At 38.1% G+C, this 17152-nt stretch overlaps 5 protein-coding genes and 1 long non-coding RNA gene across 9 annotated transcripts; 4 read left to right on the top strand and 2 right to left on the bottom strand.

Annotated features, from left to right (window-relative positions):
- The first annotated feature begins 249 nt into the window (after positions 1–249).
- On the top strand, positions 250–2611 carry LOC122413584 (KIF-binding protein-like). The gene has a single exon (XM_043424026.1). The coding sequence runs from the start codon at positions 646–648 to the stop codon at positions 2452–2454; it is 1809 nt and encodes a 602-aa protein (XP_043279961.1). The 5' UTR covers positions 250–645; the 3' UTR covers positions 2455–2611.
- Positions 2612–2914: 303 nt separating this feature from the next.
- On the bottom strand, positions 2915–8685 carry Not11 (CCR4-NOT transcription complex subunit 11). 2 transcript variants are annotated; one of them, XM_043424028.1, is made up of 3 exons: positions 8498–8685; positions 5841–5934; positions 2915–4374 (listed from the first exon to the last, which is right to left on the bottom strand). In XM_043424028.1, exon 3 carries the CDS (start codon positions 4353–4355, stop codon positions 2991–2993), a length of 1365 nt encoding a protein of 454 aa, XP_043279963.1. In that variant the 5' UTR covers positions 4356–4374; positions 5841–5934; positions 8498–8685; the 3' UTR covers positions 2915–2990. The 2 variants fall into 2 exon arrangements, with proteins under 2 accessions (XP_043279963.1, XP_043279962.1); XM_043424027.1 differs by lacking the exons at positions 5841–5934; positions 8498–8685 and adding an exon at positions 4779–5131 and having other exon boundaries at positions 2916–4374.
- LOC122413581 (mucin-5AC-like) lies at positions 5086–13316 on the top strand. Of its 2 annotated transcripts, none has more exons than XM_043424022.1 (3): positions 5086–5958; positions 6187–8683; positions 12678–13316. In XM_043424022.1, the coding sequence occupies exons 1-3, from the start codon at positions 5790–5792 to the stop codon at positions 12775–12777; spliced, it is 2766 nt and encodes a 921-aa protein (XP_043279957.1). In that variant the 5' UTR covers positions 5086–5789; the 3' UTR covers positions 12778–13316. The 2 variants fall into 2 exon arrangements, with proteins under 2 accessions (XP_043279957.1, XP_043279958.1); XM_043424023.1 differs by lacking the exon at positions 5086–5958 and having other exon boundaries at positions 6445–6551; positions 6643–8683.
- On the top strand, positions 9211–12342 carry LOC122413582 (uncharacterized). 2 transcript variants are annotated; one of them, XM_043424025.1, is made up of 4 exons: positions 9211–9424; positions 9509–9582; positions 9877–9919; positions 10338–12342. In XM_043424025.1, the coding sequence occupies exon 4, from the start codon at positions 10424–10426 to the stop codon at positions 12293–12295; it is 1872 nt and encodes a 623-aa protein (XP_043279960.1). In that variant the 5' UTR covers positions 9211–9424; positions 9509–9582; positions 9877–9919; positions 10338–10423; the 3' UTR covers positions 12296–12342. The 2 variants fall into 2 exon arrangements, with proteins under 2 accessions (XP_043279960.1, XP_043279959.1); XM_043424024.1 differs by having other exon boundaries at positions 9212–9424; positions 9863–9919.
- Positions 13280–15112, bottom strand: LOC122413589 (uncharacterized). The gene is made up of 2 exons (XR_006261582.1): positions 14977–15112; positions 13280–14060 (listed from the first exon to the last, which is right to left on the bottom strand). It is a non-coding gene; the product is annotated as an uncharacterized lncRNA (long non-coding RNA).
- LOC122413588 (uncharacterized) lies at positions 13908–16299 on the top strand. Its single transcript, XM_043424032.1, has 3 exons — positions 13908–14128; positions 14914–15270; positions 15641–16299. The coding sequence occupies exons 1-3, from the start codon at positions 13908–13910 to the stop codon at positions 16017–16019; spliced, it is 957 nt and encodes a 318-aa protein (XP_043279967.1). The 3' UTR covers positions 16020–16299.
- Positions 16300–17152: the final 853 nt, after the last annotated feature.

The following is a 17152-nucleotide window of genomic DNA, read 5'->3' as shown; positions in this document are numbered from 1 at the left end:
TTCTTTCTCAACTTCTCCACTTCCACTGCCACTCCAACTCCAACGGATATGGAGAGGGAAATCCTTTTTTTTTCATTTTGAATTCGTTCTTTTATGAGCTATTGTTTAAATGAGTTAATGATTGATCATATTATTGCAGTGGAATAACGTTTTTGAAGACTGGGTAATTTGTTATATTTCCAGCTGATTTCTAGTCGATCGCAACGAAAATTTCAGTTTATGCGTACGATATATGGTGAATACATCAATTGACTAATATTTTCGAAATTATTGACCAGATATATTATAAATGTTTTTCAAACGATTTCCAAACGACACAATAATTGAAAACGAAAGTTTATCATTTGTCAATCAAAAGTAGAAAGAATTGATTTTCATTGCGATTGGGTAGGCGGTGGGACAGGGAGGACAGGGATGATGAAAAAAGGATACGTCTCTGTTCTTTGCTCGCACGTGTTGTATCTTTCTGTTTTTTTCGTCTCCCAGCATTAGTGTTATGTTAGGCCGAAACTTCACACCAGGACAACCGTCATTGTATTTGTTTATTTTCTGAATGTTTCGTACGTAGAACTTATCAGAAAAATTCGCTCATTCAGACCGCGGAATTATATACTAACGATTCGTACGAAAATCGGAGTTCTGAAAATGGAGCCCTGTACAAGTCGCCAAGATTTAATGAATAACCTTCGTGAAAAATATCAAAAGGTGCGTGATTTGTTGAGCTCACCGGCGGAGGCAAAGCTTCCGAGTGGTGAAATTCCGTTATCTCAAAAAAACGAAGCTGTCGATGTATTGAAAGGGATGCAAATACAATTAGAGGATGCATTAAATACGACGGAGGAGGGAGACGAGGCTTTGATCGAAATGCTAGCTGTCATTTGGCTAGACATCGGAATAATTTGCGTCGAGAATGACGAGTTGACAACCGGTGAAGAGTATTTGATGCGCTGTATCAACACGCTCTTAGGAAAAGAAGTAACTCCTCGCGGGATTCTTGCTTCGATAAGTGCACTCAATCAATTGGGATTGATTTCTTTCCAATGGAGTAAATCTAGTGAGGCGGAAGAATTTTTGAAAAAAGCAGAAAGAATTTATAAAGAATATATCGACTCGAATAATGGCAGTCCTGTTGCTATGGCTGTTCTATTCAACCTGATCAATGACAAAGAACCAGATCCTAATGAAGTTCTGGACAAACTTTACACGCTAACTCTTTATTATTTGGCCCAAATTTATGGGGTCACAAAGGAACATTACAAATCTGCTCAATACTGTCACATGACACTACAGCGCCAACTCAATCAAACAGATCTTGATCCCATTGATTGGGCCTTGAATGCAGCAACGCTTGCTCAGTTCTTTATGGAAAAACAACAGTTTTATCAAGCTCGACATCACTTGGCAGCTGCAACTCATATTCTAACGAAATACGAGGCTAAACTCAGTGAATTGTGTAAGGAAGAAAAAGAGGATGTTGTAGAAGCAATGTGGGAACGCTACAGGCATAGGAGCTCTGACGTTGCTCGCTGCTGGGCAAAATATGGCATTGTTCTGATGAACACATCGCGTGAAAGGCTTATCGAATTATCAGAAAATTGTGATGGCGAGAAAGGTGTCAATGATGAGTCCAGTGAATTGAATCCTAATGAAAAAGAAAGTTTTCTTTCTGACAAAATGACGTTTGACTCTTTAATGGAAGATATAGAAGTAATAACGAATCGAGTCACAGACAAGTATCTGTTGGATTTCAACGATGCTAGGAGCGTTTTTCTTGATGTTCAAACATGGCTGGATGAAGCACAGAAATATTACACTTTTGAAACTCACGCTTCTGACTATGTACAAATCATTCAGGACAAATCTCAAGCTTTCAAAGCTTTGACGTTTTTTGAGGACGATGAAGAAAGACAAGCAAAAATGCACAAGCGACGTATTAATCTTTTGGTGCCAGTGGTTGACCAACTGAATCCACGATATTATCATTCTGAATGTCGACAAATTTGGATAGAACTTGCTGAAACATATTCTGCCATACTGACAATTAAATTAGACAAATTACAGGCGGTCGACGATCGACCGAACCCTCATGCTTTGAGCAAAATTAACAGTTTGGCTCAATCCGCTATTGAGTATTATAAAAAATTTTTAGATTCGTTGAAAGAATCAGAAAATTCACCTCCTGTACAAAAATTCTCAGACGACATGGTTCGCCCTGCTTTATACGCGTATTTTCATCTTGGTACATTATACAATAAGATGATTACTCCTGACAAGACTGTACAACTGGAAAACGTGAGAAAAAGTTTCGAAGCGTACAAATTTTTTGTTGATTACTGCGAATCCAGCACAGAACTCTCAGAGTCCATGAAACACGAATTAGTCGTGTGCAAAGATTTAGTTAATCTTTTACCATTAAAAATCAATAAACTTATACAAGTTATTTCAACGAAGTAATACATATTGTCATGTCTCATGATGAGGCTGTTACATTCACGTATTTTGTTATGCTCGAGCTTTATGCAGATTCGTTAGCAATTCGATATTTTTTGTAATAATAAATGGTTCTGCGTGTGTATACTTCATTTCAATATAATACCAACGAATGATTGAATTGATAGTCGATTATTCCTTATCCCCTTATATGGTCTGTCTAAAAACTGTAATATTGCTAGAATGTTATTAGATTGATGGTATCGGGCAATTTTTGACAGTATAGAATGAATGAGAAAACATTAAAATTCCAATGAAGCAGGTGAGAAGTCAAGTAAAAATTCGAAGATAGACTGTCTTCATTTGAGTCAACAAAATTTAAACACCTGATCTTTGGAAAATGAATAATTATGGACTGAAGAAAATAAAAAATGAAAAATGAATTTCATAAATTGTTAAAGAGAAAAAACTCGCGCATATGCAATATTTTATTTGAATTTATTCTTATACAATTTTTTACATCGTACTTGCAAAAATGATTTTACAGAGCCACCAATTTTTCAACATATGTCCACGTTTTTTTTGAGAGAAGGCGTATTCAAGCTACCAACATCTCCGGATTCCAGTTGCTTGAGAAGCCTGAATAGCGCAGCGGCCTCTCTTATGCGACTAAATTCAATGCAAAATGCTTGAACTTCAATAAACAATTCTTGAACATTGATTATTTTATTTCTAATGAGAGATTGTAGGAAAACGCAGACCAGACGTACAAGCCGGTTTTGCATGTAACGATCCTTGATTGTTTCACAAGTTGATATACAATTACTTATATATAAATGTACGAATTCAGTTGGCAAATCAACAGTGGTGGTGAGACGGTTGACTACTTCCATCGAATGGAGAGACATTTCCATGTTCACCAAAACACTAAAGTATTCTGTGATTTGACTAGATTGCATGAGCTTGAGAAGAACCTCAATAGCGATCAAAGGATTATTTTCAACAAGATCTGGCAACTTGGCAGGTGTGAGACCAATGTGATAAACGAGCTTTGGTTCCTTATCTAGCTCGGTTACCAAATGTTGTTGTTGTTGCAGCGTCAAAACACTTTTGAATGCTTTACCCATAAGTCGACGAGCTTCTGCACCTGCACAATTTGATACACACATGCTTGTGTCGTACTCCGGTAAAAATAACATTGGGCTTTCAACATTCATCCATGTGTTTTCAGGCTCAAAAACGTACAGGGGTGGGGCTAGTCTGAGAAATTCCGGCCGATAACTTTCGTAACAGACAGGCGGATTACCGATGCACAAGTCCTCAATGATACTTTGACTAACATTACCATTGGTCTCTTTGCTGCTCGTAGAGTCCGTGTCGGGTAGAATTATTGGATAACCGCATTTGCTAATTGACATAAGCTCAGAATTATGTTCTACTAAATCAAGTTGTAAAGAGGAAAGTGCAACATTGTTTACAGGCGAAATATAAACTTCGTCCATTATCTGTCTCGGTGTACGTTTCAATAAATCTTTTTCATCGCTCACAAGAAGTTTGGCCAAAAAGTTTTTCTCACTTCTAGATAACATTAAATCATCCCCATCCACGTTCGACGGCAACCCTTTGTATTCCATTGGACTTTCTGTTCTAAAAATTTGAACAAAGATACTAACGAATGGCGTGAGTCCAATAGTTCTTCCTTTGTAAAGATCGAATAGCAAATATAATGCTATTATTCGTTGATTATGATTCAACAGAAGATCCACATTTTGCAACAGGAGCAACAATGTCACTCCAACTTTGAACCGATTTTCAGGACTGAATGTTTGGTGAAGTTGACTCGAAAGATTTTCCAATTGAACATCAAGCTTGCCTTCGTCAAGAATCTCCAAAAGTTTGACAAGGTCCTTAGGTGTCAAAGACATTGTGTTTTTACTTCGACAACTGTGCACAAAAATGATTTCACATTAAGTTACATATTCCAATATGATGCCTAAGTCCTGTAATATTGTTATGCCAAGAAGAATGTTGATTTTTCAATTTTTATCCAGAATTACATTCACAAACTTGTAGTTCAAAAATAATTTGAACAATTTCAAAGGTTCGTGTGCAACAAAACGTCGAATTTATGTAAGACTGACAATACCTATTGCCAGTTTGCTTTGTTATTTCGACAGTAGATTTATGGTAACATTACAAATTTTGGCAGTTAAGGGGATTTGAGCAAATCAACATTCATCAGATAAAACTTGAGAACTTTTAATTCATGACTGTTTGCAGCGAATCAACGATGAGTTTGCGAGTTTAGCGGATCATTATGAATTTTTTTTTTATTAAAGCCTACTTACCCGGGTAATTAATAAAATGTTAAAATTTTTCACTCTATTTGTAACCCTAGGTTGATGCTTCCAATTAGTTACGTTTCTTGTTGTTCAATTCGTTCATGTTTTCCGGTTAACTCGCTAACTTTTGTTGACATATTTCTCTTGACATTATAACCAAAGAAGATTATAACCAAAACGATATGGACAAGCATAGACGTGTAGCAGTTTGCTGTTGCTCCATAACTTTTCCTAACAATTCCTCAGGCCCTCAGGCGTGGCGCTTCTCGAAGTGCGAGAACTCTCGCGCGCGTGACAGTTCATTTCACATTGCTCGGCCGATGTTGCAGATCGACCCAACGTTCTAACCCGCCGGAATGACGATTTTATATACATTTTTAATTCATTGTTAATCGTCTCGACCTTAAAATTTTTTGCTTTTTTTAGCGTTTAATTTCTCCCGCATCGTTTGCACTAAGGCCAGTGCCCAAAATTCATGAAAATTCTAAAATTAAAAGCTGATGAGTATGGATCAGTCACCTAACCTCACTTCGAATTTTCGAAATCCAAATTCTTTTTGACACACTTTGACCGATTAAAAAAAGGTGCTATCAGCCCATGCAGGGCTCGATGGTAAAAATGAGCTGGACATTTGTATTATTTCGATCGGCCAAACGGTGTGGAAAAATGTCACTTTCAAAACTTGCAGCTATCTTTCTCGCACTCACGCTTGCGATATACCGATTGATCCGTGCTCCTAAATCGAAAAAAAACTGTTTGATGCAACCATCAATGATTTTCTCTTTCACCATCGATTTCCAAGCTAATAATCAATATTCGTGGACTCTCGAAAAAAAATTTAATAAAAAACATTCGAAACACTTGAGAGAGCAAGTAAGCTACTACAGATGATCCGTGTAGACATTGCGAGTATCCCACTCGTTAGCTGTCACTCCTATTTGACATAAGCTCCGAATAATATTATCGTAGAATCTTATTTGACATAAGAATCAAATAAAATCGTCATGTTCTGTTGAAATGCAGGCTCGTCAATCAAAAGCTCGAAATATTATTAAATGGTGTATTTACTTGTTTCTATTTTTCCTAATGATGACCGTCGTAACGTGGGCTTGTATCTATCTCGGTCAGGATGTCACGCCGTCAGGACCACCCGAATATGCAACTGAAGAAGAAATTCCAGATCATGGTATACCGGCAATTCTATTAGATAGATACCTCTTCGATTTTGGAGATTAGGGAAGTAAAACTCAAAGAAAATGACGTGCGTCGCTCGTCTCATCGAGTCATTTAATATTCCCCAATCAACGAGCCTCGGAAGCGCAGTTATCTCCACAATCCTCGAGGTATCTATGATTTGAGCAGCTCGCATCAAACTCGCGTTTACTCCATGCAGTATTTTATTGAATTTTAACAGACCCAGCAAGCGCATACGATAAAGAAACTACAGTGAGAAGCGTTTTAATAAATTTATCATCAACCACAACAGCCCTGAAACCAACGATCACAAGATTGTGGACTTCGACATACTCGCCGTCAACGAAGCCCAAGACAGGTGTTACAAAATCGAGCGTTCCGTCAACAACACCGTCCACGAGGAACACCAAAATTTCTTCCACAACGAAAACAACAACTCCCAGTAAAACTGACATCAGTAAATCGAAAATTCCCACCGCTTCGACCAAGATTACCGAAGTTATGGAACCCGAATGCGAAATCGACATTATGACTCCCCGTCCTATCCCCATGGGCAGTGAACCGTATACCAAAAACACAACTAGAGTAAGTCAGACTTCTGGTGATTCTGTCAAAAGTTTGGGGACAATAGAGCAAGAAGTAAGGACAACTCGGTTGCATTCAACTATTTTTCAAGGGACGACAACCCGATCGGAGGGATTAACAACGGTTTCGCTAACAACGAAAAGTCAAATGCATCAATCACGAGCTACGAGGCCAACTTCGAGGACAACTGGGAAATCTAAGACCTCAGTAAAATTGACGTCGAAAAAGAAAAAACAGACGACGGTTAAATCGATCAGCTCGAAGATTCCTGAACAAACGTCTCGGAGCTCTACAACTTCTCTTGGTGCTACGACGCCTTATTGCGAAATTCATACTCTACCGGAAGTCTTCCACGCTACGAGCCTCAAGAAAACTTCCACTCGTCGGACAACTGGGAAATCCAAGACCTCAGTAAAATTGACGTCGAAAAAGAAAAAACAGACGACGGTAAAATCGATGAGCTCGAAGATTCATGAACAAACGTCTCGACGTTCTAAAACTTCTCTTGGTGTTACGACGTCTCATTACAAAAATCGTACTTTATCGGAAGTCTTCCACGTCACGAGCCTTAAGAAAACTTCCACTCGTCGGACAACTGGGAAATCTAAGACCTCAGTAAAATTGACGTCGAAAAAGAAAAAACAGACGACGGTAAAATCGATGAGCTCGAAGATTCCTGAACAAACGTCTCGGCGTTCTAAAACTTCTCTTGGTGTTACGACGTCTCATTACAAAAATCGTACTCTATCGGAAGTCTTCCACGTCACGAGCCTTAAGAAAACTTCCACTCGTCGGACAACTGGGAAATCTAAGACCTCAGTAAAATTGACGTCGAAAAAGAAAAAACAGACGACGGTAAAATCGATGAGCTCGAAGATTCCTGAACAAACGTCTCGGCGTTCTAAAACTTCTCTTGGTGTTACGACGTCTCATTACAAAAATCGTACTCTATCGGAAGTCTTCCACGTCACGAGCCTTAAGAAAACTTCCACTCGTCGGACAACTGGGAAATCTAAGACCTCAGTAAAATTGACGTCGAAAAAGAAAAAACAGACGACGGTAAAATCGATGAGCTCGAAGATTCCTGAACAAACGTCTCGGCGTTCCAAAACTTCTCTTGGTGTTACGACGTCTCATTACAAAAATCGTACTCTATCGGAAGTCTTCCACGTCACGAGCTTCAAGAAAACTTCCACTCGTCGGACAACTGGGAAATCTAAGACCTCAGTCACGACGACCGAGCGAGCCCCGAGCTCGGGAAGGGGGACCGGGTTCGATGCGAGTGAAGCTCCATCGAGCCCTGGTGAAACTTCAAGCACCCTGGAAGAAAGCTTTCTTACGGATCCGCACGTGAGCGCCGACACGACTGTAGAGGCTTCGGTACATTCGACCAGCGTAACGGAAACTTCGGAAACGCAGTCAAAGGAGACTGCGATGATGCCTACGAACTTGACCGATGCAACAGAAGCTCCTGGGTCGTCTCACGAATCGGAGACAACTTCTACGGGAGCTCTGGACATGACGGAGCCGAAGGGTGTTACGGAAGTGGCCAAGAGTTCCACGTCGGCTTTGGAGTCATCGGAAAGTAATGCAACGTCAGAACTGCTCGAGACCGGAACTCCTTCATCGGTATCGAAAACGGTTAAGACCGCGGAAATTCTGGATGTAACGACGCCGATGAATATCACTGGAGCAGACACAAGTTCAGTGTCACCTTTCAAATTGAGTGAAACTTCTGCATCGGAGACGACAACGACCGCGACCACGGAAGACTTGGGTACTTCAGAGTCTGCAACAGTCACTACCACGGATCCTTCGTCCGGAGTGGTGCTTACGAATTCGACTGACACAACCGAAGTTCCCAATCTAACACAGCAGTTGGAGAAAAATCTCACTTCGGTATCAGCAACGGCTACGAGTACCGAAGCTTTGAGTACGCTGCTTACCGAAATAGACGAAAGTCCAATTTCCACTGCCTCGTTGATCGGAACCCCGACATCGGAGTCGAGCATGTCGGTGACTCTCGAGGGGGTACGAACTCCCAGTAGTACAGTCCACGAACCCGAGTTCATCGAGAGCAAAGAAAATAAAAGTACAAGCAGCGAGTCTGAGGAAACAACAGACGCCCTGGACGACGGTGCAGTGTTGCCAACTTAGGGGTTTTCCCCCTAAATTTAGGGGCAACGCAGATGCCTAGGGGTTTTTTTAGGGGCAATTTTTTTTTGGGGGTTTTTTTAGGGGCAACTTTTTTCTAGGGAATTTTTTAAGGGCTACTCTCATTTCGAGTTTTCAAGTGTTCGGTGCGTGTTAAAGACGAAATATTCTACCGAGACCGAGACCGTGTTCCGATACTGTGAGTACTGTAAGCCCTATAGGGATGGTACAAGTAGACTACCGCGCCACTAGTGGTGAAAAGTGAAAATTTTTGGGGATCTTTTATCATTATTGTATTATTATTATATATATATATATTCAATTATTATGATTATATTTCAATCAAAGTATTGAAAGTGCTACCCCAAAAACTTATAAATTATGACATTAGAGGCGCCACGAGTACTTTCGACCTGCCCTCTATCGAATCTGCACCATCTCTATTCGCTCTGTGCGCGTGGGCGGAGCCAAAAATCTAATACTACTACACTAATAGTATTAGTGTGTTCATGCATACTGCCAGCGCCACCATAAAGGGGACTCCGGCGTTTTTGGAGGAATACGTATACACGACACACGCTCACTTTCAAAGTAGTATGTTTACGCGCACGGAGCGAATACCAAAGCAAATACTCGCAGTACTCACAGTCACAGTCAATATCGGAACACGGCCCGAGTCTCTTGATTCTGCTCGCTCGCGTACCTTCTCGGATTGCAAAGTAAGTCATTTTCGTTTTTTGAAGTATCAGCGAAAAAATAAAAAAGGTATTAATAATTCAAACTTATATTCAAATTCATTACAGCATGCCAAAAGAAAAAAACAAAAAATATCTGCAAAAATATGTAAAGTGTTGGGAGACCGATTCAGCGCTTCAAGGTTAGTTAACATGCATTTTCTAAATTCGAATAAAATATATATTCATTCTCAATTTTTTCTATTAAATATTATGTTTAATTATTACGCTCTGTCCGAACGACAAAACGGTTGTATGTAAAGATACATATAAAGATACGTGGAAGTTGAAAGTGAAAAACGAGGATCGAATGAAAATAGATTCAGTTTTTACGTTTACAAGATTATTAAACATAATCAACTCAAAATAATGATTGTTCCAATTCGGTTAGTTTAATCTATGAGATGAATGTTTACTACACAGGGATTTCTTCAAAGCTTGCAGATCAACCGAGGTTTTCAAAGTTTTTTCCTGAAAAAGGTAATTTAAGTTATGTGAACCAGTGTGTTCTGGTTCGGTTCGTAGAATGTGTTTGATTAAGAGCTTCATTTGGTGGTAGTTTCACTGGTTTCTTTTTTCCTTTTCATTCCAGGTAGTTAACCTCAATTTGATTCCATTTTCACCTCCTCGTCTTGCTTAGTTTCCTACAATTTTTCATCAGTATATAGACACTCGTACTCCTTCGATTCCTCTAATACTTTTAATGTTTCCTCCAATGTGTTTTCACCTAATGTTTTAATATTTCTTCAAGTATGCACTGTTTTAATTCTTCTTTATTTGTGATGGTCCGACTAACTATTTTAAACATTTGTTAATGTTTATATGGACTTTCGCAATTGATATTGATAAATATCATAATTTATTATTATTATTAAATGTCTTGTGGTTTACATTATAGGTTGGCTAGGGCCTGATCCAACTGATACATGTTCTGCGGTCTGCAAATATTGTCGAATATCGTTGAAAGCTCACAAAAAGGATTTGATGAACCACGCAAAGACAGAAAAACATAAAAAAGCTGTATCCTTGGACAAATCAGCAAAGACATTCGAACCGTTGACTTCAACATTTGAGCCAGTTCTGACAGAAGCAACGAAGATCGCCGAATTGAAAATTGCTGCATTTATTGCAGAACATAGTTCACTGCAGACTGTGAATCACATGATCGACATTCTGCCGCAGCTGGACCCTTCGTCACATATAATTTCGAATTTGAAACTCCATCGCACTAAATGTTCGATGTTGATCAAGAACGTCCTCGGGCCTTGTATGCTCCAAGAACTTATCCAAGAAATTGGCGACGGTCCATACTCACTCATAATCGACGAGAGTACTGATCTTTCAACGCAGAAGGTGTTGTGTATCATGTTGCGATTTTTCTCTTTCGAGAAACGAGAAGTGGTTACAACGTTTTATCGGTTAATCAAATTAATCGATGCCGATGCAAAAAGTGTGCATAGTGCCATTAAACTTCAATTAGAACAAGATGGTTTAAAAGTTGAAAATATGGTCGGCATTGGCGTTGATGGAGCGAGTGTGATGGTTGGAAAACACAACTCAGTTACAGCTTTGTTTAAGCGTGAAATAGATGACCTAATCGTTATGCCATGTGTTTGTCACTCACTTCATTTATGCGCTGAAAAAGCATCGGAAATGTTGCCTCGTCCATTAGAATTTTTGGTTCGAGAAACGCATAATTGGTTTTCTTACAGCCCCAAACGGTTAGAAAAATATAAGCTTTTGTACGAAACAATTAATGGTAGTGGAAAACCGAATAAAATTCAGGGTCTTAGCGGAACTCGTTGGCTTGCTCGATCCGAGGCTATCGATACCATCTTAAATCAGTGGGAAGAATTGCAATTCTTATTTTCAATTGCAAAATCAGAAGACAATTGTCACATGGCTGCTCAGTTATACAACATCATGATAAGGTTACCCTACAAAGCTTTTCTTATTTTTTTAAAATACGAACTGAAAAGTGTAACGCAATTAAATTTGCTTTTTCAAAGTGATTACGTAGAACCTACGAAATTACTTGAGGATCTTTTTTTGATGTTCAAAAACTTACTGCAAAAGCTCGTTGTACCATCGAGCTTGCAGAAATTAACTGACAGTGAATTGATCAATTTCGATTTTCAATCTTGTTTAATGCATACTTCAGCAATGTATTTTGGCTACGAGTTTCACGTCATTGCTCAAGATATTGAACCAACAGAATTATTGGATGTTAAAGAAAGGTGCAAAAAATTTCTCTGTACTTTGGCTCAAGAGGTTCAAAAAAGATTGCCGGACAACTTATCTATCCTAAAGACGATGGCCGATCTTCATCCTAAAATCGCATTATCGCGAATGAAACCCAGTTTAACAGGTATTATTGCAAAATTCCAACGCACTCACTTATACGGCAATAAGAATGAGACAGAGTCAGAATGGAATCAATTGCAAAATAAATCGTGGCCAAATACAGTCAATTCCGTTGAATTTTATTCAGCCGTTTTTGTAGATTATGATTCTGCTGGTCAAAAGCGATTTGAAAACATTGCCAAATTTTCAATGGCTCTACTTACACTTCCGATTTCAAATGCAAGTGTCGAACGCGCTTTTTCGACATACAACGTAATTAAAAATAAATTACGAAATAAGCTGTCTCTTGAAGTACTGCAAAGTATTATGATGGTACGGTTCACTTTACAAAGACAATCCGGATCTTGCGTCAAATTTGTTCCTTCTGCCCGTATGCTCGAAATGTTCAACGTTAGTATGTACGATTTCAAAAATGCAAACAATACTCAGAAACAATGTGATTCAGTCGATGTTGTCGACGAAATATTCGATAACTACATTGGCGAAATATGAAGACGCGGGAAAAAAATTCTTACAATAAAATGTCAATTGTTCTCTTATTAATTTGTTATTATAAATAACATTTTTCACTATTTGTATTTATTCCATTGTAAAAATTACATGGTGTAAATTAAATGATAATTTAATTCTCACTAAATGTTTTTTGTTCAATGTTTTTATTTTCCGATATTTTCATTAAATTTTCATTACAGGAATATTTTTTAGATTATTATAATAAAATTCATTATAAAAATGTTTATTTTTATTTAAAAGTATAATTTTAAGCAATATTCAATGTTACGAAGGAATATAGCGCTTCTTCAAAAATAGGGGTTTTTAGGGGGATTTCAGATGGATTTTGGGGGGGGACGGTCCGTAGGAGTTGGCAACACTGCGACGGTGATACAGAAGCCGGTGAAACTTCGACCTCGACTCCTATCCACGTGGAGCAAAAGTCCTACCGAAATGTCTCCTACGTCCCCGGGGAAAGATGAATTAAGCGAAGTCACTCCTGTCGTTACGCTCGTTGGTCGGCACGGGAACGCAGAGGCCGGGGGGTAATCAGCTCCATTGAGGTCCGTCCAAAGAGAAGAAGAAGAAGAATCCTATCCTTAGGCCTGTGGGAGTTGGCGTAAATATTTGAATGCAGAATTTTACTAGTAACCGCGTTTATGCCATAAAGTTGCAATTGACCGAGCGGTATGGCAATTTTGAGTGCTCGTTTCACTGGAAATAACGGATTTCTGCAGCGATGATAATGATGGTGTTCGATGAAATATTTGCCATTTTTCCAGAGCTCACTTCCATTACAGTATAAATAAAAACTTACGTTCTGTGTTATGAGAGATTTTACAATTAACAGATTCGAGTGGACCGTCAGCACTAGGTTGGAAACTCGAATCACCCGCAGTTGCATACATTTATTTGAGCTTCCAGATGTTCTCACAATCACTGTGTAGGTACGACGAATTCGTGTTATTTTTGTGAATGCTTAGCTGTTTGTAATAAAGGTCGATTTATTGAATCTTCAAAACCGTAGAACGATTTATTCGTCGACTCCTAGTAATCCTTCGAATGTGGTTTCGAGAATCGTGCCTGATTTTCCTCGTTCTTTGCCCTCTTCGGTCGCTGCAAAAGTTCATTTTCCAAGATCCAAAATTAATTCAATATTCGATTTTCTATACCTGAGAAAATATTCATCAAGAGAAATACGTTGATAGTTAAACTGGAAAATAGTGGATTCAACGGTGCTTTAGTTCGATGAGCCCGAACATTTACTAGGCAAAAAAAAAATTGAAACATCATTCGTCCAATTAAGAGGATTCGTTCTCAAATTTTTTCTCACTTCGCTTATTCACAGTACGTTCAAATGATGGAATAGCAGAATTAAAAAATTCTCGAACATGATTCGATGTGAATGCCAGCTATCGTATGCCCACATACTACGAAACAGGAAATCGTAGGAGGATGTTGTCCACCCTGAATTACGTGATAACGCGATAACGATGCCATTACCGAACTTCCGTTATGTTTGGGATTCTGGGCTATCGCTTTGCTCATTGTGCTTCGGTTAGTCGTTCGTAAAAGAAGGGCAATTAAAAAGTCAAACTTCGTGTGCCCAACGATGGTCGGATTTTGCGGATGGTTACTTGTCTTCGGCTTTGTCCATTGGATAACTGCTGCTGCTACTCAACATGGACAGTGTGCGGTGGGAAAATTAAGTCGAAGCGACTCAAGTACATACAACTGCATCGAGCTTGTATCGCTTGGCGAACACCTGGAAAAAGCTCCTGTTAATACAACTGAAATTACTGTTGTGGAATCCAAAATACCTTCAATTTTACGGTAGGTCGCATACCAGTTGTGGAAGAGAGTCGGGTGGAGCAGAACAACCGAGCAAATGAGTTGAGAGAAGAAGAAGAAAGTGGAACTCGAAAGCGTGGAAACACCTTTTTTCAATGGAAAGCTTCTGTATTTTATCATTTTACTCAGGACATCTCTTTAAAATTTAATATTCAATAAAAAATCAAATTTTTTATTGAATATTTGAACAGATGTCTTGAATGAAATGACCAAACTTTGCAGCTTTTCATAGAAAAAAAAATTTCTACTTTTTTGGCAGGGTTTTCCGCTTTACCTGACTCACTCTTACACTTTTTTAAAACAGTTTTCTTTATACTGTTATTAATGGCTATAAACAGTGTAAATGGAATTTCAGGTGTTTTTTGTTTACTTTATAAATAAAAAGTGGTTGGATGAATTTACAGAAAATCTTGTACACATTTTTTACATACTCAGAAGTACTGGAAACATTTTTTTTTTTATTTCTTCAATGGTATATTTTTGTACAATAGTGTATTGAAAATGGCACTCCTAGAATGAGCATTGACAGCCAAAACGGAAAGAGCTTTTATCCCAGCGACTTTATTCAAATTGCATTTTATAGGGAAGAATAAGAAATCCATAAAAATTGTGATTTTTTTCTTCAAATGGTCACCATTTTTTTTCTTAACAATAATATTAATTCAGAAAACTTGGGACCATTGCTTCAGCGTGCAAACTCTCTGGAATTTAATGGTTTAATAAATTAAACCATAAATAGCTATGAAACTCAAATTTTTTTGTTACAGTTACAGCTTCATAAGGTTCAGTTCCACTCTCGAGAGTCTAGTTCTTCGAAAATGCGGAATTACCATGATCGATCAATTCGGCTTGGCTGGTCTCGTGATGTTGAAAAAGCTGGTTCTTTGGGACAACAATTTGACTTGGATCTCTGCCGATAGTTTCCGGGATCTCACTAACCTTCGGCATTTGGATATTTCGTTTAACAAGATCGTAGGCATTGACATCGCCTTCTATCAAATGCTTCCGAACTTGGAAAATTTTTATTTTGATTATAATCAACTGCAAACGATCGACTACAACATGTTCGCCGCATTCCCAAATTTGAAGAAAGCCAAAATCGGACACAATCCGTGGGTTTGGGGGTGAGGAAGAAGATCGAATTTAATTTCGATCAATGCACATTTCATTTCGCAGTCGATTTAATATTCGAACAATCATTTCAAAAAACTTCGCTAATTCGAGTGTGAGAAAAACAGCTGAAAATTAAAAAGATCTTTGACGTTGACGATTTTACGTGGGCTCTGCTGACGAAGCTTTGTTTGTTCGTGGTGTAGACGTTGAAAAATTTTATTTTCGAAAATTTGAGGTTAGGAGACTGAACTCGCGTTTGCGAAATGATTTATATTTAAAACGATTCGAATACACAGTGAATCGCGCGATGATGAGTGCTTATTTTAAAATATTAGTGTGTTTGTAAAACTTTAATCACAAAGTAAAATAATATTTCAACAGATATCGTATACTACTGGAGTGGCAACTCGATTCTGCGCGAGTAGACTACAGAGATGATTGGGAAGAGTGGGGATGGATGAACAGCATCGTCCGAGAATGTCAAGATAGTGGAAAAGCAACAGCTCTAAATGATACGATGTTGGATTGTGTCGTGACGAAATTTCTCCACATGGAAATCGATCATGGCCATTTTGCGGCTAGCTCGATTGAGCAAAGTGACAAAACATGTCTTTCTGAAGGCACTGCACTAGTCCGTTGTTCAAAAAACAATGCCCCTGCTGGTTCTGATCCTATGCGCCTGTCACTAGAAAGTCTTGTTGCGACCATGCCGTTTCTTAGTCGCGCTGGTGGCAAATATATTTACAATCATTTCAAGTAAAAATGCCGATGATTTCGGTATATGTTCAAATGCAAAGTCGAAGATGCATGAATGCCATGAATTTTAGAACACCGAGGGAAGGGCAGAAAAAAATGATTTTTGTGTGCTTCTCGTCGAAGAGAAGGAAGCGATTATGGTGTCAATGAAATTTCTTTAAATTTTTCAGATCACAAGTTCGAAAAAGTGAACAAAATTGAAATAAACGTCAGCCATCTTCGTTAAATTATGTATTACGGTTGCACACAAGAATAAATTATTGATCGAAAAGTTATTGAATAAATATCGTTTAAAACAGAAATTCTTTACCGAATACCCAAACAAATTCTATTCTTCAAGTGAAAAAAGTCCGGAATTAGGAAAGTAAGATAAATTTATTTCACGTAAGAACACGATTATTGTCGAAGGATTTTTTATCGTAACGTCTAACGTGTTCGAAATGAGTTTGTGATTGTTAAATATTACCGATTTTTTTTCGTTGAGGGAGCTCCAACTATCTTCTTCATATATCCCTCAGTGCGAAATATAGTGAACTGGCGAGTTTATATATAACTAAATTGGAATAAAATTTTATTACATTATTTTGTTAAGCTAAATAAAAATATGATAATAAACAGTAAAATAAGATAATAAACAAAAAATATGAAAACAAACAGTAAAAGAACGAAAACTCATGATGCTAATCAATATTTTTTTTACAATTGAATCTTTTCATAAATAATAATAATAAATTCCAAAATTATACTAATGGTTTTACTCAATTGAAAGAAATGTTATCTATAGAATTTGGTGACTCTGACAAACGATTGCCCTTCGAAGACAAATAAATTGGAAAATAATTGGCTCTTCACATGGGCTTTTGTTTTTGATTTTCCTAATTAATTATAATTTCCGACAATCATCGATTTTAATCCAACAATCACCGACAAAGGTTCAACAAAGATCAACATTGAACAAAAGTCAGAATTTCAAAATCAGTTGGTTAAGTCCACGAAGATCATAAATCATAATGATGATAGCACGGCACTTTCTTGTTTACGTTTTGGTGGCTTTTTGGAACACGTTGCGGATAGCGCTGTCAACAGGTTTTGGTGGTGTGAGTGATACAAATTCGAGATTCGAGGAAATGAAGGTGT

The sequence above is a fragment of the Venturia canescens genome, chromosome 7 (assembly GCF_019457755.1).
Source record: "Venturia canescens isolate UGA chromosome 7, ASM1945775v1, whole genome shotgun sequence".
NCBI lineage: Eukaryota > Metazoa > Arthropoda > Insecta > Hymenoptera > Ichneumonidae > Venturia > Venturia canescens.
The sequence above is the reverse complement of the archived record's forward strand: the minus strand, read 5'-3'. Positions and strand labels throughout refer to the sequence as shown.